This window comes from Myotis myotis, unplaced genomic scaffold (genome assembly GCF_014108235.1).
Source record: "Myotis myotis isolate mMyoMyo1 unplaced genomic scaffold, mMyoMyo1.p scaffold_m19_p_20, whole genome shotgun sequence".
Lineage (NCBI taxonomy): Eukaryota > Metazoa > Chordata > Mammalia > Chiroptera > Vespertilionidae > Myotis > Myotis myotis.
This window is the reverse complement of record NW_023416325.1, coordinates 11,231,985-11,256,021: the sequence shown is the minus strand read 5'-3', so window position 1 is coordinate 11,256,021 and position 24,037 is coordinate 11,231,985. Positions and strand designations below refer to the sequence as shown.

At 51.0% G+C, this 24,037-nt stretch overlaps 1 protein-coding gene across 3 annotated transcripts in view; it reads right to left on the bottom strand.

Moving 5' to 3' along the window:
* Window positions 1-1,428: 1,428 nt before the first annotated feature.
* The window catches only part of FEZ1 (fasciculation and elongation protein zeta 1), a 41,895-nt gene continuing 19,286 nt past the window's right edge, over window positions 1,429-24,037 (bottom strand). For 2 of the 3 annotated variants that reach the window (XM_036354172.1, XM_036354173.1), the window contains 7 exons: window positions 16,141-16,227; window positions 13,848-14,016; window positions 9,885-10,156; window positions 8,726-8,806; window positions 7,279-7,354; window positions 3,054-3,119; window positions 1,429-1,782 (listed from right to left, as the gene is read on the bottom strand). In XM_036354172.1, coding sequence (XP_036210065.1) covers window positions 1,766-1,782; window positions 3,054-3,119; window positions 7,279-7,354; window positions 8,726-8,806; window positions 9,885-10,156; window positions 13,848-14,016; window positions 16,141-16,227 — 768 coding nt within the window. In that variant the 3' untranslated portion in view covers window positions 1,429-1,765. Of the gene's footprint in view, window positions 1,783-3,053; window positions 3,120-3,233; window positions 3,420-7,278; window positions 7,355-8,725; window positions 8,807-9,884; window positions 10,157-13,847; window positions 14,017-16,140; window positions 16,228-24,037 lie in introns of all 3 variants that reach the window. The other variant, XR_004974906.1, reaches the window with a different exon arrangement.

Here is a 24,037-nt window from a genome sequence, read left to right as displayed (position 1 = left end):
TGATGAGCTGCCTCCGCTGCTTCGGGCACCTGCTGGCAGGGAAACTGGGGAAGTGAGCGCCTGCCCCCCTTTGCTGAGCCTGGTGAAAGCCCCACCGCAGCGGGGTTAAGTCGCGCATGACCTCACACCCGTGACCCCGCAACCTTAGCCACGGTGCCAAGCAATGCAGAACGGAAGCCGCGCTTTTGGCCAAGCCTGGTACTTACATGCACCTGCGGCTCTGCATGGGCACCTGTCTGCTGCGGTAGCAGCCGGGCTCCGTCCACACACGGTCAGTTCCGTGCAGCCGCCTGAGTCAGCGCTGCAGGCGCGGGGGGCAGCTCCCCTGGGCGGGGGGAGCCCCCCTCACCCCGGGGGAGACCGCTGCTGCTCCCAGGGCAGGGGAGGCCCAGGAAGTGAGGCGCGGGCACCCAGGAAGGCTGCTGTGGGCACCTGCGTGGACCCCTGGCCTCCTGTAGAGCTGCCAGGGTGACCAAGTAGAGCTTTCCACGTGGCACCTTTCATTCCACAAACACGAGCTCCTCGGAGGGGGTGGGAGTCTAATGGACAAGAGGCCGAGGGCCCGTCTGGCTCCGCGTGCAAAACCCTCTGCCTCCCGGCCTCCCCTCCCCGGAGAGGACAGCGGGGCAACGCTGCCGCATCACCACACGGGGGCGCTGTGACGTGCGATGCTGGGAGAGGGCTCAGCCAGGGTCGATAAAAGTTTCTGTTTTTCAGACGTGCTGTGGAAATTGGCAGGTTAATATCATTCCGGCCAGAAGATGGAAGGCAGGAGAGTTCCGGTGGTAACATCAAGCTACGAATTAGCATTCACCTACCGGTCAGGCAAGCCTGGCGGTTGCTTCCTCGAGGATGGAGCCAGCCCGTAGCGGGCATAGCTGCTGGGCCGCTAGGTTTGCAGGAAGGGCCGGGCCGGGCATGCACACGGTCCTAGGATGTGCTTCCCAGGGGCCGTTGGGGACAGTCACGAAGGCAGCCGAAATCCCCCTCCAACAGCTCAGCAGAGCTGCCTCCCTCCGACCCGAGCCTCCGGGTCCCTGGGCGGGGGCTGCCGGCTCCTCCCGGAGCCCATCTGGCCGTCCCCGCAGAGGTGCCCGGCGCCTGCCCGCGCCCCGAGCCCCCTGTCCACCTGCTAACTTCCCAGCCGGCCCCTCCTCCGACAGCCTCTCGCCGGAAGCGCCCTGCAGCGCCCTCTAGAGTTGCCGAGGCGCCAGGTCTGATAGCCCCGCCCGCGGACGGCTCCGCCTCGGTCGGTACCAGGTGCAGCCCATCCCGAACCCCCACTCCACGGTGCACACATGCTCCCGGCCCCGAGCACCCGGCGGCCGGCCCACGCGGGCCACGGCCAGCACGTGGAGGGGCTGCTCATCCTTTCCCTGGAGGGTTTGCAACGGGGGACCGCTGGACATCACACTCCAGAGCACGTGGAGAATATTAATTAAATGAAGGTTTATTTCAAAATTAGTGTTAAAGTGTAAGCTGTTTTTGAGGGCCGGGGGCGGACTAGTAATGAGTGTGAGAGCGGCTGCCTCCCCCGACTCCGGCGGAGAGCCGGCGGCGCCCGGCCCTGCCCTTGTCATGCATCCAATGGTTATAGGACTAGAAGCAACCACAGCCCAGGGCCGGCGCCTGCCTGCTCGTGGTTTATCCAGTTAAGCTCTGCACGTTTATACACACGTCGGAGGTCACGTGGCGTCATGCGGTCCCTGGGATGGAATGACTCTTGCTCAGTGACCCCGCGGCAAGGCTGCTCCCAAGGGCAGGGTTAGGTAGGACAGAGCACTGGAAAGAGAGAGGAGAGGACAGAGGTCAACGCAGTGTGGGGGCCAGGACCTGCTGCCCACGGGGCCCTGGCCCAGAGCGGGCAGACCAGCTCCCCACCAGCATCCCGAGCGGAGAACTGCCCCCCAGAACCAGGGGTAATCGCAGTGGCCTGTGGCTCTTCCAGAAGGAAGAGCCGATGGGAGCTGGTGGTTTGGTGCAATAGGCGCCCAGCTGCCTGGATTCAAATCCTGGGTCCGCTGTTTCCAATTCTACCGCCTTAGGGAGCCTACCTCGCCCGACTCGTTTCTTCACGTGGACAATAGACGGTGCCTTTGCCCGCCCCAAAGGGCTGCTCAGAGGCGAGTAGAAGGTGCTCAGTAAATGTTAATTCGTTTTATGAATTCAGTGACATTTCAGTGGGTCACGTGGGGGGAGAGTCTAGCCCTCAGGTTCCCAGACTTGCAGACCCATTTCTATCAGCCGCCTTCAAAAATGTCCTCTGAGACACCCGCTGCTCGTTCACAGCCTTTCAGAGTCAGAAGTGCTTCCCAATGTTTAGCCTAAATTCCTCCTGCAGAAACGCAAGACCATCTCTCTGATCCTGACCGACACGATACGCGGCAGAGGTTCCTGACCGGGCTGCACAAGCTCTGGATACTGTACCGGGTGGTGTGTGTGGAGGGCAAATGCCAAGAAGCAAAGGCCCTTGGCCGTGGATGATCGACAACGGGCTGAAGGCTTGTGTCCCCAAAACTCATGTGCTGCAGGCCTAACCCCCCAGCACAGCGGTTTTGGGAGCTGGAAACTATTCATTGTATCCCCAGGCTCTAGAGCCCAGCCCCACAGAAGGGGCACAGTCAGCCTTTTGTTGGTGTGGCTGCTTCTCAAGTTCAGTCATCGGGTGACTCGGAGAGCTGACATCTCCTTCTCAGGCCTCCAAGCAACATCCCCAGGCAACACCCCACCACGGGGAGGCCTCACAACTGTCCACTCGCTGCCCCTGGCCCTGCCCCGCTGGAGGGCGGCACAGGGATCCCACAGTGTCAGCAGGAGTCGGGGGAGGGGTCCGGGGGATCTCTGCTCCTGAGAGCTGGGCTGCTCTTAAATTTTTTTAAAAATTGATTTCAGAGAGGATGGGAGAGGGAGAGAGAGATAGAGGCGTCAGTGATGACAGAGAATCATTCATCGGCTGCCTCCTGCTCGCCTCCTATTGGGGATCGAGCCTGAAACCTGGGCATGTGCCCTGACCTGGAATCAGACCACGACCTCCTGGTTCGCGGGCCTCTTACCTTTTAAAATGTAGTCCGTTAGCAAAGTGGGCACCTTCTCGTTATCCTCCTTCATGGCGAAGAGAACTGGGGAAGGAGAAGACAGGTGAGCTAAGGAACCTCCAAGGCATACAGCTCGCTTCTAGGGCCGAACAACCCACCCACCCAAGGAGAGTGAGAAATGATTCGGGGGAACCAGACCTTTGTTGAGTATTGAGCAAAAGTCTAGAAGCTTCTGTCCAGGGTCAGCGTTCCGCATGGTGGTGGTGCAAAGCTACCAAGAGGCAGAGGCCTACGGTGGTTTTATTTTCTTGTTTTCCTTTATCTCTTACTTTTTTTTTTTTTTTTGCTCGTCTATAACTTCCACATCATCTCCTAAGTATATGACTTTAATAATCATACAAACAAATAAATACATAAATTTTTAAAAAGAATCCGTTTTCTGGTGCAGTCAACCTAAATGTTAGAATAATCGTTGTCACATCGCTGAATAGCCAATAACACTGTCTCTAAAGACATTCTATTTACATATTATTAGAAAATCCCCGCGCCCCCAATTTATTACTAGCCAATAAATTCCATCTCACAAATACTCATTTTCTGTTACGCCCAGCACGGCGCTAGAATTTGTGGAAATGCAAGAGACGTCTGGACCCTCAAGGACCTGATTTAAGACTTCTTGTTGAAACAGGACGTGACTCCACTGGAAGCAAATGGGGATGTTATTCAAGCCCAAAGGCTTTTTATCAAAGTGTTTAAAGTAGCTTTTTCTGTTATTGCACTAGGTAGCACTGCGGTGGGCAGTCAGACAGACGTGAGCAGAGCAAGGCCGACAGGCCAGGTGCAGAAGGTCACCAGGGCGGAAAGCCCCGGGTGCCTAGCAACGGGCAAAACTGGGAAAGCGACATCCTCACCCTCAGGGTGACCTATCCCCCCTAGCCTATCGCTGGTCATGTGGCTGGGGCGCCCCCCTGAGTTTCCTCCCCTGGCATGTTGCTAGCCATTGGGTTAGACCCCCTTAGAGGGGGAACAAACAAGGGGCCGGAGAACGGCCCTGAAGTAGTGAGCCACCAGGACAAGGAGGTTCTGACCATCAGACGCTTCTAGGCCTCAGCGGCGTCTCAGCTCCAGGCCCAGGAAAGCAGCAAAACCAGACGAGTAATGCAGGGGCTGACCTAAGGACCAGATGCACCGGCCAAGCAGTGGAGACCAGGACCCTGACAGGACACACCTGGGAAGCTGATGACTATTCTATTGGGACCCTCCCCTGGGGCCTCCCCTGAAATCCTGCCCTTAAAAGCCCTTAGAGCAGAAGAGCCAGCCTCTGGGGAGGGGGAGTGAGGGGGAGGGGCATTAACACACCTTTCTCACCCCCACCTCTGTCCCCAGGTGCCTCACCTTCACCCTTCTCCCTCCTGAGCTCCAAGGGCCCTTCTTTTGCCTCTAACGTGTTTCCTGAGCCCATTTCTTCCACCACAGCTCACTTCTGCCTCTGTGACGTTCTACATACACTTTCTCTTATAGTTTGAGTCTTGGGTTTGAATTCTTTCCTAGACAGAACTCAAGTGCCGAACCCAGGTCCAGTCTGACCCACCGGGCTAACACCTGTTCTCGCTGCCAAAAGCATCTTCTCATGTTCATAATCCATATTGTAGAAGTGAGCTTTGTAGGAAACCCTTCAAGAAAGTAGCTGGATCTTGTTTATAGTCCCAAGAAATGGGGGTGGGGGGGCGGCGGGGGGAGGGTCTTCCAATAGATTCCTTCACCAATCGATTCCTTCAATAAACTCTATCCCCGTGTAGTCTTTATGAAAAAGGAGAGAGATCTGTATGTGCCAGACATCCTTAACAGTGAAGAGAGAAGGCCACAGGACATTATGTACTAACTTAAATAAATGCTAATACTCACAGAAATATCTGGAAGAAAGTGCATGAAACTGTTCAAAGTGGTTATCTCTGGAGTGAGACCAGGGGGGAAGCTCCTTTCTATGTCATATGCCCACAGTGCCTGGCTTTTTTCAATGAGCACCTATTACTTCTTGCAAACGGAGAGAAGAATAAAGATCAGCCGGCACTGACCCCAGGTCAGGCGGCAGCCCTGACAACAGAGGCACCCCGTCCATCTCCATGTCCCTGCTCTCCGTGGGTTTCTTTGCCCAGTTTCACGCAACCTGATTCCAGAAACCAGAAGTGGGTGGGTCGGAACCGAGCTGACGGCGGCAGGAGTCAGCGGCCAGGTTGGGAAAGAGACCAAGCCTGAGGCCCTGCCGGTGCTGGTTTCTTCTGTTTTATTTCGTCTGTGTTTGGAGACATGTACTCATCTCCACGGAATAGGCTGGGAATGCTCTGCCACTGAGCATGGGCAGGCCAGACGCCGCACCAAGAAGGTAGCCGTAAAAATACAGTAAGTGCACTCCGTCGATATGGGTCTAAGTTGGTTTCCAAAACCCAAAATGTATGGGGTGCCCAGGCCTCAGAGCTGGTCTTTGGCCCATTTGGGAGTAAAGAGGAGATACTGTTCGTAAATCCATACAAAGATTTGGCATAAAAATTTTTAAAAAAAGGGCTTTCGTAACCTACAGAATTGGCGTTCAGAAAAGATGGCAGCTTTTTCCTTTTCAAAAGAATAAAATATTGGAATGTATATCCACATGCTAGAAGAGAGAGCCATTTTAAAAATGTTAACCAAATGTTAACGGGCGTGATTAAAATCGTGCTGCAAAATTTTATAGCCAGCATAATCCCAACTCCATGAAAAAGACATTAAATATTATGGCTGAAAAACACCAACATAGAAACCACAGCCAAGGGAACAATGAAGTATTTCTTTTCCTTTGTTCGCTTTCCCAGCGAATTCTAAATGAGCGATCTACTCAAGCGATAACTTTCTAAGTGAACTTAGAAAACGTAAACTAACCCACAGCGTCTTCATCAGAATGAAAGGATTTCGCGCTGCACCCCGCAGTGGGTGTGCAGGAATGAGCAGCTCCTCCTTTTGTGGGGACCATGATAGAGTTCCTTACATAGATCAGCCTTCATCATCTGTCCAATTTATTTTCCAAACGCTTACTGCTTGTGAAAACACCTGTAAATGTCAGCTCATCTCTATCTGCTCCCTTTAAAAAAAAAATTCTTAGTGCATATTTATGCAAATGAAGGAGTTCAAAACGAGCCTAGAGGAAGCCAATGCCTTTTGAATTCACGATTCCAGATTCCCGAGGGCTCAGCAGCTCTCGATGTCGGCGAGATTTCTGTTTACCAGAACCTGCCTTGGTTTTCCAAATTGAGAGAAATGAGAACGGTGGGTCCCCTTTAGCACTGGGCCCAGCAGGCATCCGTCTCCCTCCGCTGAACAGAGGAAGCGCCTCTTCCCATCCCCTGGGGCACCAGGTCGCCCTGCGGCTGGCCCGGTCCGCTGGGCAGCGCTGCTGCAGGCTGGGCAGCCTGGCTAGTCTGTCGCTCAAGCAGCGCACGGTTGCCAGGGAGATGGACTCCTGATGCACAGAGCCTGTCACATCTCAGCCTAGGATCCTCTTCCTACAAGAATCAAGCTGACGGATGGCCAACACCACGCGCCCTGGCCCTTCGGGGCCTGTCGTGTTAGATGGACATAAAGACATGTTGCCTCCAAACGGCTCTTTTTTACACACTTTCCTCCCTAAGCTCAGAATATTTATTACTATTTTGACAGGAGAGCCAAAGTGGAGGGGAACCACACTCTTCTTTACCGTCAGCCTTACCCCACCCAAGACACGTGGCTTCTCTTTAAAGAGACAGCCAGTCCCAGGGACTGCGCTCCCTGCTGGGGGCGGGTGGGGGGAGGGAGGGGGGGCGTGTGTGGCCACACGTTCAGAACAGCGGCATCCTCCAGTTGCAGTGGGGGGACAGGCGGGCAAGGCAGAGGGTGCAAAACCTGAGGACTGCTGGGTGACCCAGACAGTCCCTGCACACGATGCACCCCACCCCTCCACCCCTCCGCCACCTCGTTCCCCAGCTCACTTTCTTCTCCTAGCAAATCTGGTGCCTTACAGACACCGGGGGAGACAAGACCGCGCTGGGCATCACCGCAGAGCACTGCGATCTCACCCCTGCTTCGGGGCCAGGGAGGCCGTGACACGGAGCACAGTCTGGCCGTCTGACACCCACCCGTCTGGGACATCTCGGGCCCGCGGCACCCAGGGTGTGACTCACAGGGAGGGATGCAGGGCATCGAGCGGCTGACCTGGCTGGGAAAGGGCGCTACTCACTGTTGGTCAGCATCTGCAGGTCTTCCACGGACGGAGGCGAGGCCTTCCTCTCGTAGGGGATGACCGTGTTCAGATACTAGGAGACAAACGCACGCGCTTGAGCCGCGGGCCTCCGGGGCGAGCTACCCGGGACCGCCTGCGCGGGGGCGGGCTCTCCTCTAAGAAACACGCCCCGTCAAAGGGCGCGTTCACCGCAGCACTCGTGTAGTTCACACACCAGTGTCTCAGGACCTTCTGTTTTGGGGGAGTGTCTCTTGAAAGCTAAGACTTGCCCGTATCCCCGAGGAAAAACATCCCTCCGTTCCAGCTTGGGCATTTTCCAGGGATTAGGAGCTCTGCTTATTTAAAAGTCCGGGTGAGATGTTTCTCATCGGGGCTGAGAGCAAGGAGAGGGTCTTGTATCTTCTTACCCTTCGCAGTGCAATTTGAGAATGAATGGCTGGCTTCTCTTTTGTCCAAATGACAGGCCAGAGAACCTCAGCCACACCCTGGGTCTTGAATGCTGGATTTGCGCCCTCTGCTGGGTGTGCGGCGCTTCTACAACATCATCATCTTGGGGACAACCCAGTGGGGTATCGGGCCCTGGGCCAGAAGGAGGTGAAGGGCCCTGGGGACACCGGGCAGAGTGGGTGAGACCTCCAGACCCAAAGCCAGAGGCTTCGGTGTTAGTCGTGGCTGTGCCAGGGGGCTCTCCCACACACCAGCCGCGTGGCCTTGGGGAAACCCTGCCTCATCTCTCTGGGCCTCAGTTCTCGCCGCTGAGAAACGAGGGGACTGAGTTAGATGTTCCCAAAATCTCTTCCCATCACGCGTCCTAGAATTCTCACACGGGACCCAGCTGTAAGTGTGTGTGAGACGCACACAACGCATGCACACTTATTCCACACTCATCCGTTTACACACGCATCTCTATCAGATGGCGCACGCCGTGAGGGTGGGGGTGGGTTTGGGGGGGAGGACTTGCTCATCTTGGCACCTGAGGGCCTAGCAACAGAGCTGGGCGCATAGCAGGTCCGCAGGAAACGTTTCGAGCGCTGCCTACAAGGGACCAGAAATGCTTCTCAGACAAGTAGCCGACTCAACGGACCGACCTGGAGATGCCCCAGCGCGGGCGACAGGCAGAGTGGGCGGCTAAAGGCGCGGACCTGGGGGGGCTGGTCCGCTGGCGACCCGAGTGGTGGACTCATCGATCATCAAATGCGTTTCCCTTTTCACGCATTTTGTTCTTAAAACAAGCTGACTTGTAGGGCTACGCGCAGTGTCGACTTTTAAGTTTTCTCCACGCGTCCTGGAGCTCAGGGAACGGTTCACCTTTACAAAGACACGTTCCTTCTCCAGAGTGAAGCAAGTCGGGGGACCGCCCTGGCCCGAGTGCCGGGATCGTCCTATGGAACCCCCACTCCCCGCTCTGCTGGGAGGACAGCGGGGACCAGGGAGACAGCCGTACCTGCTTGTCAGTCCCCGAGGAGCCGAAGGTCTGGCGGATGCTGCTCTGCAGGATGCTGGAGATGCCCTCCATGCTGAAGCGCTGGGGGGAGGAGACCAAGAAGAGCAGCTGCTTCCCGCTCCACGGCCCCCTCTGCGCCCCCCACCCCACCCCACCCAGGGCCTTGTGTCCTCTCTCAACCGCCCGGACCCCTGAGCTGCCACACTGTCCAGGTCACTGCCCAGAGTGCTGGGACTAAAAGTAAGTGGAAGACCTGGGCTAAGGCAGGCCAGAATGGAAACCTGAGCTTTGGGAGGATAAACAGCGTGGAAGACTCTTATCTAAATGAGTCACCCTGCCCCCCGCCCCCAGGGTAACAAACCCACACGCACCCCCACATTTTACTCTACTGTTTCCTGTGTAAAATGAAGCAGCACAGTAAAACCTGGACAGACGCTGATGCAAATATCGTAGGGAAGAGAACAAAATGCCCAGCCACTGAGAAGAGCAGATGGCCCAGCCGGCGTGGTTCAGTGGTGCAGCATCGACCTATGAACCAGGAGGTCAGGGTTCGATTCCCGGTCAGGACACATGCCTGGGTTGCGGGCTCGATCTCCAGTAGGGAGCGTGCAGGAGGCAGCCAATCAATGACTCTCTCTCTCTCTCTCTGTCTCTCTCTCTCTTCTCATCTCTGAAAAATCAAATATACTTTTTTAAAAAGAGAGAGAAGGGCAGATGTCAAGCAGCTGCCCTTATCGGAGATGCTGTTTCCAAATGCACACAGCGAGGCCAGTGCCCAGGTGTGGCCAGAGCACAGGCAGCGGCTCCTGAGAAACCTCCCCAGGTGATTCTGCGGAGCTTCCCTGGTTGAGCCTCTGCTCTGAAGGATCCTGTCCGTGTACCAGCGAAGCACCACCATTTCGGTCCTGAAACACCCACCCGCACCCTAGCGAGGGGAGTCAGGACGGCGCCCAGAGTCCCGGGGCTCCGCTTCTCAACCCTAAATGCCCTCACCCCACTTTCCAAGGTCTTGACCAAGAGAACCTATTCGATGATGTTTGTGTCCCATCAGCCACTGCGCAGGAGAAGTCTGTTCTTGTCCGCTGCAGGGCTGGTCCCGGGACCTGAGGTGCCGGGTTCGCGGGGGGACGCACAGGCTCCCGGCTGGGTGCTCACATACCTTGAGGGGCATCTGGCGCCCCTTCTCCATGCGGCCGCTCTGCAGGCTCAGGCCTTTCTCTTTCCGCCTCTTCTTCATCAGCTCTCGCTGCTCCTTCTGCTTGTTCTGCACCTCGATCAGCACCGTGATGAAGGAGTTCTTCACCTCCTTCTCGAACTCCAGCTCATCCCGGCGGGCCAGCTGCTGCACCAGCTCCTCCGAGAAGTCGCGGATGGCGCCCTCCACCTGGTCCAGCAGCTCGGTCAGCTCCGACCCGGACATGCGCCTCAGTCCTGCGGGGAGACGCCCACAGGTGGCACCTGCAGCCGAGCCCGAGCCGCTGCAGAGGTGGGACGGCCCTTCGAGGGGAGACCCCTTCCCACTCCGCAGAGGGCCAGGAGAGACCCTCACCACTTCGGGGTGTGCCGGGAAGGGTGGGGCCAGTGTGCTGTCTGCAGAAAAGACAGCCCTCGTGGGGAAGCAAAGGGGGAAGGAGAAAAGGCCCCCAAGGAAGCCAATGGACTCTGCCCACAAAAAAGTGTGTGGACAGACAGGTGGCTTCTTGATCCCTTGTTCTGTCTTCCAAACTGTCCTGTTTCTACACTATTCCTCGTGTGAAATGGGTCAAGGGTGGGGCGGGAAGGAGCATAAAGAGGAGGCTTTAGGCCCAGCCAGCACGGCGCGGTGGTTGCGCATCGACCTATGAACCAGAAGGTCCTGGTTCGATTCCCGGTCAGGGCACATGCCCAGGTTGCAGGCTCGATCCCCAGTGTGGGATGTGCAAGAGGCAGCTGATCAATAATTCTCATCATTGATGTTTCTATCTCTCTCTCTCTCCCTCTCCCTTCCTCTCTGAAATCAATAAAAAATATATTTTAAACAAAAAAAAAAAACAGAGGGGGTTTTGGCATTGGGGCTGAAGAGCAATAGCAGGTGGTGCTGATTCCCAGGAGCTGACCAAGCTGACAGCGAAATTAGCAGGACACGTAGAGGCCCTCTCTCGCCGGCAGTCCCGTGTGGCAGTGCCTGCATTCAAAAGTGGGGGAAGTGTGCAGAAGCCGGGCTACTCAGAGAGGAAAGTGAACCCTGGCGAGTGGGAGGAGAGTGGTGTGCTATTGCATGTAATCCTATATAATAAAAGGCTAATATGCAAATTGACCAAACGGTGGCACGACCGGTCGCTATGATGCGCACTGACCACCAGGGGGCAAACGCTCCAGGCAGCTCCTGCGTGGAGCGTCTGCCCCCTGGTGGTCAGTGCGCTCCCACAGGGGGAGCTCCGCTCAGCCAGAAGCCAGGCTCACGGCTGGCGAGCGCAGCGGCAGTGGCGGGAGCCTCTTTCGCCTCTGCACCAGCACTAAGGATGAACAACTGCAGGCTTAGGCCCACTCTCCGCGGGGTGCAGGCCTAAGCCATCAGTTGGACATCCCCTGCGGGCTCCCAGATTGCAAGAGGGTGCAGGCTGGGCTGAGGGACACCCCTACCCCGAGTGCACGAATTTTGTGCACTGGGCCTCTAGTATTATATTTAAGATAATTTTTCTTGAATAATTGGTGTTTATTGAATCTAACATTATTATATTTAAAATTGTTTTTCTTGAGGTATTAATGTTTATTGCATGTAACATTATTATATTTAAAATTGTTTTTCTTGAGGTATTAATGTTTATTGCATGTAACATTATTATATTTAAGATCGTTTTTCTTGAAATAAAGAAAAAAGAGAGAGAGTGGTCTGCCACCGTCAGGAAAGGGGAAGGGGGCCCGAGATCAGGAGACCCAGGTCACTTTATTTGAATTCCTGCCCCCTGAGGCTTCTTCATCTAAAATGGATTCGTGGCCAATGGACCCCTTTCTAACGGCATCTCTTCTTTCTGCCTCAGCATCCATGTCCCTCCCCTTTTCGTGTCTGCTTTGCCCGGATACTTCCCCTTTATCTCGTTCCGAGAGCGGCCCTCCTCCTTCTGCGTTTGCCATTTCACTCCGCATTGCAGCTGCCTTCGCGAGTCCCTGGCTGAGCTTCTCTGTGTTTGGGCCTTTGTGTGGCTGGGAATGGCCGGACCTGGCAGCTGTGAAGGCAGCACCACGGCCAAGTGCGCTCCATCGCTCAGCTCCGCACGGATTCCTCCGGCCGGTCACGCCCTGCCTCTGCCCCGACAGCCAGGCTCGCTTCCCATCAGTTCTTCAGCTCACGCCTCCGTTTTTACCACTATTCTAACCCTTGTTTGGACCGATCTTTCTACCCAGACCCACCCACCTTCTCTCTCCGTTTCCGAGTCCCCATCTCCCCACCCCATGGGTCTACTCCCCAGCAAGAGCATCATCCTCCCTGCGGGCTGATGGCACTCATACCCAGCTTAGCCTTTGCTGTGCTACATCTTGTCATTTCATTCCTCATCCACCCGTTTCTTTGCACAATCCTAGTTACTACCGATCCGTGTCGGAGAATCAGTACGATACACAGACAGAGTGTGGACTCTGGAGTTGACCCATCTGGCTTCAGTTTGGGCTCCAGCCCTTCCGCTGGAATGTGGTGTGAGGGGAAATGCAAGGGGAAAAGAAGAGGCTGGTTCTTCCTGTTGAAAAGAAGGGTGAGATGTTCCCTCTCCCTTACCTCCCTCTCCTTTCAGAACTGCTTTCTCTGTCCTTTTCAAATGCGTGCCACTCGTTTTCACGGCCGAATAAAGCTCCTGCCTGTCTCAGGACTCAGGAATGTTTCCTCAAGAACCAGGGAGTCGAGAGGTGAATATGATACAATCAGGGGCGTAGAAAGGGGGTGGACTGACTATTCTCGGGGGGGGAAAGGGGTGTGGGGGTGCGGGAAGAGACTGGACAAAAATCGTACACCTATGGATGAGGACAGTGGGGCAGAGGATGGGGTGGGAACCGGGTGGAGGGGAGCTATCGGGCGGAAAAAAGAGGAACAACTGTAATAATCTGAACAATAAAGATTTAATTTAAAAAAAGAGAGAGAGAGAGGAAGGCAGGAGAGAGAAGGGAGGATATGGGAGGGAAAAGATGGGAGGAAAATGGAGTGGAGAGGAGGGAAAAAAAAAAAAAGAACCAGGGAGTCACTGCTTTGAAAGTAAGCATCGCCCTGGCCAAGTTGCTCAGTGGTTAGAGCGCCGGCCTACGCACCGAGGGTCGCGGGTTCAATTCCCAGTCAAGGGCACATACCTGGATTGCAGGTTCCATCCCCAGCCCCGGTCAGGGTGCATGGGGGAGGCAACCAATCGATGTGACACATCAGTGTTCCTCTCTCTCTCTCTCTCTCTCTCTCTCTCTCTCTCTCTCTCTCTCTCTGTCCCTTCACCACTCTCTTTCACTCTCTCTAAAAATCAATGGGAAAAATATCAATGGAAAAGAAAGAAGAGAAATCACCAAGGAGGATGGTGTGGCCTGACTCCAAGCTGCAGAGCGTAAGGAACGGAGCACATGGCATCCCCTGGGCTCTAGACAACAGGGGGATTTCTTTCCGGCTCTGCAGCCCCTTCAGCGGCTGCTCATGACGTGCCTCACGCTCTGGCTTCATGCTTATCCAAGGACAGAACTGTTTGCATTCTCTGCTTCTGTGGAAAGCTTCTCTGGGGGGGGAGGAGGTTTTGTTTTTAATCATATTTCTGCAACAGGGGCCCAAGTCGCTTAACCTCTCAGAACCCTCAGCTCAGTCCTGAAGCTGGTGTGGGGATGAAATGCCATTATTCGTAGGACATCTTAGAATAAGGTAGCCCATAGGAAGCACTCCAAAAACATGAGCTGTCATGACTATTACCTTTTGTAGGGGTTTCTCGTTGATTGAGTCATGTTCTTTGCTCCGTTTTACCATTTTGATTTTCCAAAAAGTGCTCCCTTCTCTCCCAATGCCCGGTAAGAAGGAGTTGCCAACTCCCCGGATGCGAGGTTCTACTAGCTACAGTGAGGCACGTGCCCAGCGCCTGGCCCGGGGCAGGGGTCCATCCTGGGCGAGCCCGCCCCCGGCCCTCACCTTCATAGGACCAGTTGTTGTTGAAGGTCTGGGTCAAGGCCTGCATCTCCTGCAGGAGCACCGAGTCCGCCTGGGAGGAAGTTTCGGCCCCGTCCTCCTCCTCCAGGGCCTCCTCCTCCTCCTCAGGGTCCGGGGAGTTCTGCATCATTTCTTCGATCTCCTCGATGACCTGGGGAAGGCCCACAGGAGGCTCAGTGACCTGTCCTCTGCTGGAGGGACATTCTGGCTGGAATCTGGGTCGGGTAAGGACAGGTCTGACTTGCTGTCTGTAAAATTCCTAAAGCGGTGCTGTTCCTTAATACGTATTAAATAATAATAAAAATAGGCCTGACCTACGGCTTAGGCACGCTCCTTCCTTTTAATGCAAAGCGTCTCCCAAGAACAGCATTCGGCTGGGTGCTTTATTGGAAATACGACGCTTTCGGGGAGGGAAGCAGAGCTGCCTGGAAGGGAACCTGACTTCAATGTGCTGAGCGCTTTGTGTCTAAGAGGGGAAATGTTTCATCTGCTTCAACACGAAACCCAGCCCATTCGTTGTCACAGTGCCTATGACTGGGGAAAAAACAGCAACACAACTCAAAATGTGGAGGGTTTTTGTTTTTTTTTCACTTGGGAGGAAATGGCGATTTCTCCAGGTTTTACACAGGAACGAAAACTGCCTGGCAACAAGCGAAAATAGAGATCCTAGAGGAATGAAAGGATACGCAGGGTGTAGGGAGCAGAAAAGAGGTAAGAAACCCAGCTCTGATCTGGACTGGGGAGGGGGCAGCTCCTGGAGTGAGAGTGATGTTAGATGGCGGCCAAAAGGAATGGAGGTAAGCGACTTTGCACATTCATCGTCTGCACAGAAAGAAAGCGAATAAGCAAAGGCTACTTCCAAAGGACCCCACGGATGAGCCTGGTCACCACAGTGCCCTGATTTCTGCGTCTGTCTGTTGTCGATGCTGTGACAGGCTCCGGCTCCAAGGCCGCTGGGCTGGGGCCTCCGTGTTAGGCTGGCATTCATACCAAAGATAAGAAGGTGTGCTGTCCCCTCCTATAGAATAATGGCTGTTTAGTCCCCAACCTTCTCATCTGTGCTAGTACATTCAGGGGACACCCCATCTCTGACTACTGAACGCCACTCACAGGATGCAATCGAATGACAACAAGCCCCTTTAGCACTGGACAGCTGAGTTTCTCTTTATCTCAGAGCGGTTAGCATCGGATTTCTCCTAAAATTCACAAGAATTAACTGGTAGTGCCTGTGTTTTCCATCTGGTTCCCTTCAGTCTCTTGATCCTTATCTATTTATATCCTTACCCACCTTTGGCCACAGACACCAAAGAGTTCCTTTTACTGAAGAGCTCTTTCTGGCATCCCCGGCTCCCAGTGGGGCTTTGTCTGAATTATTTTGTGAAAAAATAAACATGCATGGTGCCTGCTCAAAACAACCACCCATAAGTATTTGGTGACTGAAAGGCTGGATAAGGAAGCCAGTGAGGCAGCATTATTCTCCTTCGGCAGTAAATTATTAAAGCCAAAATGCAATCAACGCAATCAAATGTGAAGCACTATCTTTTTTTACAAACAGACACAAGTGTCTCTAAGACGCCTCTTAGAAGGCTCAGCGTCCTCTGTGTTCTGTGAAATAGGAGAGAAATAGCCATCGCGCAAAAGCCTCACCTACCACTTCCGTTTTTGGAAGAACAGGTGTTTGGGGCCCTGGTTTCAGTATCTGGACTCCAAGCACGTGAATTAAATAAGAGTTTTAGCAGGAAGTAGAGTCAGTAAACACTGGGCCTGCCTCTGGCTGTTACCCAACACGGAGCCCACCCAACCCAAGCGTCTGGAGTTATGTTCCTGTTTACAGCAGGTGGGTAAACTGAGGCATAAGGCGAAATGAAATCCCTTCTGAAAGACACTCCAAGTCACCGCGAGACCATACGTTTTTCTTCTGCCTTAAATGGATGTGACAAATATATTATCTTAAATGTTTTCGCCATTAAAAAAAAAAAATTTCCTGCCTGGCTGGCGTGGCTCAGTGGTTGAGCATCGACCTATGAACCAGGAGGTCACGGTTCAATTCCCGGTCAGGGCACATGCCCGGGTTGCGGGCTCGATCCCCGATGCGGGGTGTGCAGGAGGCAGCCGATCCATGATTCTCTCTCATTATTGATGTTTCTGTCTCTTTCCCTCTCCCCTCCTCTTTGAAATCAATAAAAATATATTTTTTTAAATTCCAAGAACAACAAAAAAAGAAATTAATTTTAAAAAAGAAAAATATCCCAAGAACCGAGGGAGATGCGCATACCTGATCTGCTGTGAGTAGAGGCTCCTCGTTGATCCCAGAATCGTGCTCACTCTTCTCATTGAACTCTTCCTCCTCTTTGTCATGGATCTGAAGCGGGAGGGAGTTCTGATTGACATCAGCAGAGCTAGGATCCTCTCTAGTCTCTACAACGGGGGACACTGCCTGAGGGGCCACTCCAGCAGCCACTGGGTAAAGGGGAGTCTGCAGAGGCGTCAGCGTTCCGTCCCTCTCCCACGCGCACTGCCACACCCGTGCGTCCCTGAGCGCGGGTGGTCAGAAAAAAGACAAGGAGGGATGCGTGGCCGCACCTTCTGACTCAGGGGGAGCAGCTGTTCTTTGACCCACAGACGGGTCGTCCTTGTGTGAACAGGAACCTTCTCAAGGTGAGTGATGCTGCGACCGACGGCTGCAGCGAAGGCCTGCTCATGTAGATAGGAGCCGTGACCCGGGAGTTGGTTTCCAGAATTTACTTCATTAGGCATTTTAAAGGATAGGCTTCTTGCCTGGCCAGCGTGGCTCAGTGGTTGAGGGTCAACCTATGAACCAGGAGCTCAAGGTTCAATTCCCAGTCAGGGCATATGCCCGGGTTGTGGGCTCAATCCCCACTGTGGGGTGTGCAGTAGGCAGCAGACCAATGCTTCTCTCTCATCATTGATGTTTCTGTCTCTCTCTTTCCCTCTCCCTTCCTCTCTCTGAAATCAATAAAAAACATATTTTAAAAAATAATAAAATAAAGGATGGGCTTCTCCAGTCTCAACAGTCATGCTTTTAGGATCGGGTGAAATACCATCCCGTTATGGGAATCTAGGTGTCACAGCTGGTGGAGGATGTAACGGATCCGTCTGGGACATGCCCCGAACAGCCTGACCACGTGAACTAACAGGCAAACCCAGCAACAAAAACCATCAATCACCTGCCCTGCGTCTCCAAAATCCCACAATCCCACGTAAGATTCTGAACGTTCACTACCATGGAGATCGTAGATGTTGCTGTCCAACCAGGCAGCCATAGCCTATCGGGCTTTCCTGACCGCATCCGAGACGGCCACGGTCTGCCCTTTATGTCCACATCCTGCAGAACATCAACCACTGAACGCCAAGCCAGCGGCCTCTGCCCAGAAATCAGACGTGCAAGTCACACAGGAGCTGGCGCAGTGCCCTCAGGGGATCCTCCGGCAGAGGCCCTGCCATCCAGGAACCAGTTCTGCTTGCTCGCCAGGGGCTGGCACGCCCAGCGGCCTCTTTCCCGGGTTATGCTTTCCCGTTCTAAGAGGAAACACCCCGGTTCCAACCCCAGCAGGCCTGCCAGACGCGGTCTGTCCTTAGAAACCGTTCCCTCTTCACTGGGCGCCACCTTGGCAGACACCCCTAACAAAACACACACCGTCTGTCTCCATTTGCTTAAAACCAGGACTATGGCAGAAAAAAGTTAATCAAGCGGATATTAAATGCCATCTGCGCTCAGCCTGGCTCAGGGGTCGGACCGGGAGGGAATGGGGTTGTCTGCGGGGCTGTGCGCCAGATGGTGACATCTATTTCTGCTGTGGAACCCAGATGCTCCTGTGCCTGCCAAGTCCACCACCTGTGGGAGCCACCTGGTGTCCCGGCTCCCCGTCTCGTGGACACACCTCCCGGAGCCACAGCTGTTCCCAACCACACTCTCTCTTTTTTTCTTTTGTTTTTTTTCTTTGTTGAATTTTTTTTTTTAATGCTACAATTTATTTATTTATTTTTTTAGATCTTTTTTTTGTTGAAAGTATTACATATGATCCCTTTTCTGCAGGGAAGGCAGGGGTGGGTGGTGGCAGGGGTGGGTGCAGAGAACGTTGTGGAGTGAAAGAAGATGTAGTGTCAAGGATCGAGAAAGGTATGTTGAGGTGGTTTGGACATACAGAGAGGATGAACGAAAGGAGATAGATGAAACAAGTATACAAGAAGAGTGTGGATGGGAGAGATGGAAGGGGTCGACCTCAGCGAACATACCTCAATCAGATTGAGGACGTTTTTAGCAAAGGCCAGCTTAGGAGGACCCATGAAGTTAATAACAATGTACCTACCTATATAGTTTTAAGTTTAAAAAATTTGGCTCTCAAAAGAAATTTCAATTGTTGTACTGTTGATATTTGGCTCTGTTGACTAATGAGTTTGCCGACCACTGCCCTAGGCCTTCACCACACTATTGTCTGTGTCCCTGGGTTATACCCATATGCATACAAGTTCTTTGGTTGATCTCTTCCCACCACCCACCCCTGCCTTCCCTGCAGAACTTATTTAGGGCCAGAAAATCCTGTTGTAGAAGTCGGCTTCTAGGGAAAACAGAGTTTTTGGTTTTCTGTTTGGATTACTTTTTATAAGCATCTGACAGCAAGTGTTAATCTATAACCAGATTTATTTTTTTTTACATTAAGTCTTTTTAAAATGGATGGTTCCCATTCTGAAAGGTGGCCGATTTTCGTAGGTTTCCTTCTAAATAATACTGCACCTTTCAACCATGCCATCTCCCTTCCCGGGGTCCCGGGGTGCGTGCGCCCCTGGCGGAGGGCGGGCAGGGAACTTTTGGGGACAGATCCTCTGTTGCTCAAATGTTACAGGCAGTGGCGTGGATGCCTCTTAGAGCTCTCTCTCCTCTCCCCTCTCTGGCACGAAGCCTATAATCTGATTTGCCAGACTTGGGTTAAAAGAGATTTGAAAATCAATTACAAGCCTGTGAAAGTTACCGTGAGTTCCTAGTACTATGAACTCACTGTTTCTCGGATCTCAGAAGTCTGCCGCTTAAAATAAAATAAAATAAAATAAAATAAAATAAAATAAAATAATAAGATAAGATAAGATAAAATAAAATAAAATAAAATAAAATAAAATAAAATAAAATAAAATAAAATAAAATAAAATAAAATAAAAGAAGCACCCACAGAGTAATCCCCAGAAAGCCCGGCTCCTTTCTCTCCTGCATGTGGCTTCCCCTCCCCTGTCTGCTTTCACCACATCCACCCTGGCCCTGGCCTGCCCTCCTCCTCATTCTCTCCTCCTTCCTCGCTCCCTCTAGGCCCCCAGCCCCACATTGTCTCTCAATCCGCCGGACTCTCTTCTGCTCCAATCACTGCTGTCACTTCTCCACAAGCCTCTTTCCTGACAGGGGTCATTTCCAGACTCCTCCTCGCCTTCCGTTGCCCGGACCCTGTCTGTGCAGAGATGGAAGGCTGGACGGGGACTAGTGCAGAAAGAGAAAGATTTTTGGAAAATGACGGCATTTATGTACATGGATAAAAGTATGTGTTAGGCCCTAGCCAGTTTGGCTCAGTGGCTAGAGCGTCGGCCTGCGGACTGAAGGGTCCCCATGTTCGATTCCGGTCAAGGGCATGTACCTTGGTTGCGGGCACATCCCCAGTAGGGGGTGTGCAGGAGGCAGCTGATCGATGTTTCTCTCTCATCGATGTTTCTAACTCCCTATCCCCCAAATTAAAGAATTTGGCTCTCAAAAGAAATTTCAGTCGTCGTACTGTTGATATTTGGCTCTGTTGACTGATGAGTTTGCCGACCACTGGCATAAAGCAAATATACAGAAAGGGGAAATCGAAAGCAAAACAGAGCCCTGATGGGTGTGGCTCAGTTGGTGGGGCATCGTCCTGTGCAAGAAAATGTCGCTGGTTCGCTTCCCCGTCAGGGCACATGCCTGGGTTTGGGGCTCAATCCCTGGTGGATGGTGTGCAGGAGGCAGCCAATCAACGTTCTGCTCCCACATCGATGTTTCTCTTTCTCTCTCCCTCTCCCTTCCCCTCTCTCTAAAAATCAATTAAAAAAAAAAAAAAGCAATATAGAGTGTGCTCTCCCTCTCAGGAGCACGTCCGCGATTTCCCTTCTTCTTCTTCTTCCTCCCTCCCCAGGCGTGTTGCCTTTGCCTTTCTTTTTCCTAAGCTCCAAGGGCCCTTCTTCTGCCTCGGTAACTTGTTTCCTGAGCCCATGCAGCCCAGCTGGCTCACTTCTACTACCTTTTTAACTTTCTAAATAAACTTTCTCTTATAATTTGGGGAGTGGGGGGAGCAATACAGAGGGCAGAAGAAATCCCTCCCTATCATCATTGCCCTCTGAGGGGTAACAAGAAAATATCGCTTCCCACCCTGGCTGGTTTGGCTCAGTGAATAGAGCGTCAGCCTGTGGACTGAAAGGTCCCAGGTTCGATTCCACTTAAGGGCACATGCCTGGGTTGTGGGCTCCATCCCCAGTGGGGAGCGTGCAGGAGGCAGCCAATCAATGATTCTCTCTCATCATTGATGTTTCTATCTCTCTCTCCCTTTCCCTTCCTCTCTGAAATCAATAAAAATATATTTTAAAACAAAGAAAATAAAGCATTGCTTCCCTGAAACAGGAAACAGCTCTTAGAAATTAAACATATGAATAGCAAATTTGGAGGTTCAGTAGAAGAGTTGGAAAGGTAGAAACAATCACCTAGACAGTACAACAACAAAAAGCAGGTAGAAAATGGGAAGGAAAAAAGTCAGGAGATCCGTTTTTAATTCTAACACTTGAATAAAAGGAATTGCGAAAAGTGGAAACAGAAGAGCTGGCCTCTTCTAGCCATGACAGGGTGCCTAGCGCTGGACTTACCCCTCCTGCCATGCACAACTATACATCTGTCCGGAGTCTATGGGCCAATTGTTCTCCGGCCCTGGACACAGGCAGTGCAAGGCTGTGATCCTCGAAGGAGGAGAAAAACACAAAGTGAATGAAAGCTGAGAGAATCTGAGTCCTGTTCACTTACACTACCGAGGATTACTGTAGAGAGTGTTTTGACCTGAACGGAAATGATGGAAAATCAGATCTACAGGAAGGAATAAGGAATACCAAAAATGGCACATGTGAGGGTAAATGTAAAAAGCATCCTGAGCCCCTGTAGCCTTAGGACACAGGCAGGAGCTGGCAGTGTGTGTACATGACTAACAGGAGCTGAAGAGGGCCTTTCCCAGACCGACCAGGCTGGCACCCTGACCTTGGGTGCCCAGCCTCTGTAACTGTGAGAAATAGATTTCTGCTGTGTAAGAGCTACACAGTTTGTGATGTTTTGTTATAGCAGCTCAAATGGACTAAGACAGTTATTTTCTTAAAAGCTTAAAATACAAAGTTCCCCTCATAACAATCCTATATTATAGTCCTATACAATAAAAGGCTAATAAGCAAATTGTCCCCTTGGGAGTTCGACCGCTTGCTATGATGTGCACTGACCACCAGAAGGCAGTGTGGAACGAAGGAAGGCCCCAGCCAGCAGCTGGCAGCCAGGGGAAGGGAGGCCCCAATTGGCTCTGATCGTCGGCCAGGCCTAGGGACCCTACCTGTGCTTGAATTTCGTGCACTGGGCCTCTAGTCTTAAAATAATGAAGGGTGAAGTGAGCCCCTACTAAATACAAGGAAGGGAATAATAAAGTTAAGGGAAGACATCTACAAACTACAAAATGAACAAATACGCCAAAACTGGTTTGGCTCAGTGGATGGAGCGTCAGCCTGCGGACTGAAGGGTCCCAGGTTCGATTCCGGTCAGGGGCATGTACCTGGGTTGCGGGCATATCCCCAGTGGGAGATGTGCAGGAGGCAGCTGATCGATGTTTCTCTCTCATCGATGTTTCTAACTCTCTATCTCTCTCCCTTCCTCTCTGTAAAAAATCAATAAAATATACTTAAAAAAAAAATGAAAAAATAATGGGGCTGGGGGAGTGGTTCTCCAAAAAGATGAATAAAAATGATAAATCCATACATAGACTGAGGGAGAGGGAGAGGAGATAGAAAACACAAATTAACAATATCTGTAATAAAAAGGGGACATCACTACAGATCCTACTGACATTAAAAGAATAAGAGAATGTCATAAACAACTTTGTGATCGATATATTTAATGACAGAGGAAACGAACAAATTTCTTTTAAAACACAATTTAACAAAAACCAACTATAAAAGAAATGGAAAATCTGAATAGCCCTATATCTATTACAGAATTGGGTCTGTAATCAATCAAAAACCTTCCACAGAGAAAACTCCTGGTCCAGATGATTTCAAAAGCATAGTCTATGAAACATTTAAGGAAGAGAAAATACCAATCTAACACAACTCTTTCAGAAAATAGAGGAAGAAAATTTTCCAAATTAGTTTATGACATTACAAAAAAAGAAAAGGTTCCTCATGAACATAGGTGCAAAAATCCTTAATTAAAACATTAGCAAATCAAATCCCAATTATTTAAAAAGAATAATATATCATGAGTGAGTAGGGTTTCTCTTTTAAAAAAAAGGTTAGTTTAGCCCTAACCGGTTTGGCTCAGTGGATAGAGCGTCAGCCTGTGGACTAAAAGGTCCCAGGTTCGATTCCGGCCAAGGGCATGTACCTTGGTTGCGGGCACATCCCCAGTAGGAGGTGTGCAAGAGGCAGCTGATCGATGTTTCTAACTCTATCCCTCTCTCTTCCTCTCTGTAAAAAATCAATAAAATATATATATTTTTAAAAAGGTTAGTTTAATATTTAAAAATCAATTAGTGTAATTCACCATATTAACATAATAAATTGAGCTACATCTATAAAGAGATCTATAGATTTAACACAATCACAGTTGAATTTCCAGCATGCTTTTTTGAAAAATTGATCAGCTGACTCACAATTTTATATAAAAATACAATGACCTAAAATAGCCAAAACAATTTTGAAGAAAAAAAAGAGCAATGCTGGAAAACATACTATTTTAGGACAAGGCTTATTATAGAGCGATAGTAATGAATACAGCATGACTCATGTGTAAAGATATACGGATATCAATGAAACAGAATAGAAATTTCAGAAATAGGTTCACACTTGTATGGTCACTTAATTTTCAGCAGAGTTGCTAAGATAATTTAATAGGGAAAGGATACTATTTTCAGTGAACAGTACTGGAACAATGGACAGTCATGTACACACACACATGAACCATAACCCTTAACCTACCACCATATACAAAAACTAACTTGAAATGGATCATTAGCCATATAACAGCTAAACTATAGAATTTCTAGAAAACTTAAGAAAAAATCTTAATGACCCTGGGTTTGGCAATATCTGATATACTACACAAGAAGCACAAACTATAAAAAGAGAAAAATCAATAAATTAGACTTCGTCACACTTAAAAAAAAACATTTGACCTTTAAAAGAGAATGTTAATAAAGTTAAAAGGCAATTCATAGACAAGAAGAAGATATTCATAAAACGTATCTAATAAAGGACTCATATCTAGAACATATGTGTTAAATTAACTAAACAAGGGGGGCCATTGGATGGCCTACTAAACACACCTAAACCTAAGCCTCTAACACCTCAAGGTTAGGAATCCACGCCAAAGGGCAACCAATCACAACCAACCAACGAGGCTTCCCCAAATAGTACAACCACTTGAGAAAGCTCTAGCCAATCAGACAATTCCCTGCCTCTGCTCCCACCTCTTCTCTTCAAAAGGCCTTTTTTCTAGCTCATGTCGGTGGAATACTCCTAACCATTCCGGGCCTGCCCCTGCCCAATTTGAATTGATTTTTGCTACAATAACTCATACATTTAATATGCCTCATTTGCCTTTTATCATGGGAACTCTAATAGCTGAATAATAAGAGCACAAACAAACCACTAAGGAAATGGGCAAAAGATCTCAACAGGCGCCATACCAACGAAGACACACTGGTAGTAAATAAGCACATGAAGAGATGTGCAATATCATAGGTTACTAGGGAAATGCAAATTAAAACCTAAGTAAGATGCTACCATACACCCACTTTAATGACTGGGGTTAACAAGCCTGTCCATAACTAGTGCTGGGGAGGGTGTGAAATCATTGGAGCTCTCAAACTAGAAATGAGTTTGGCAGGTCCTTAAAACGTGAAACATACGTT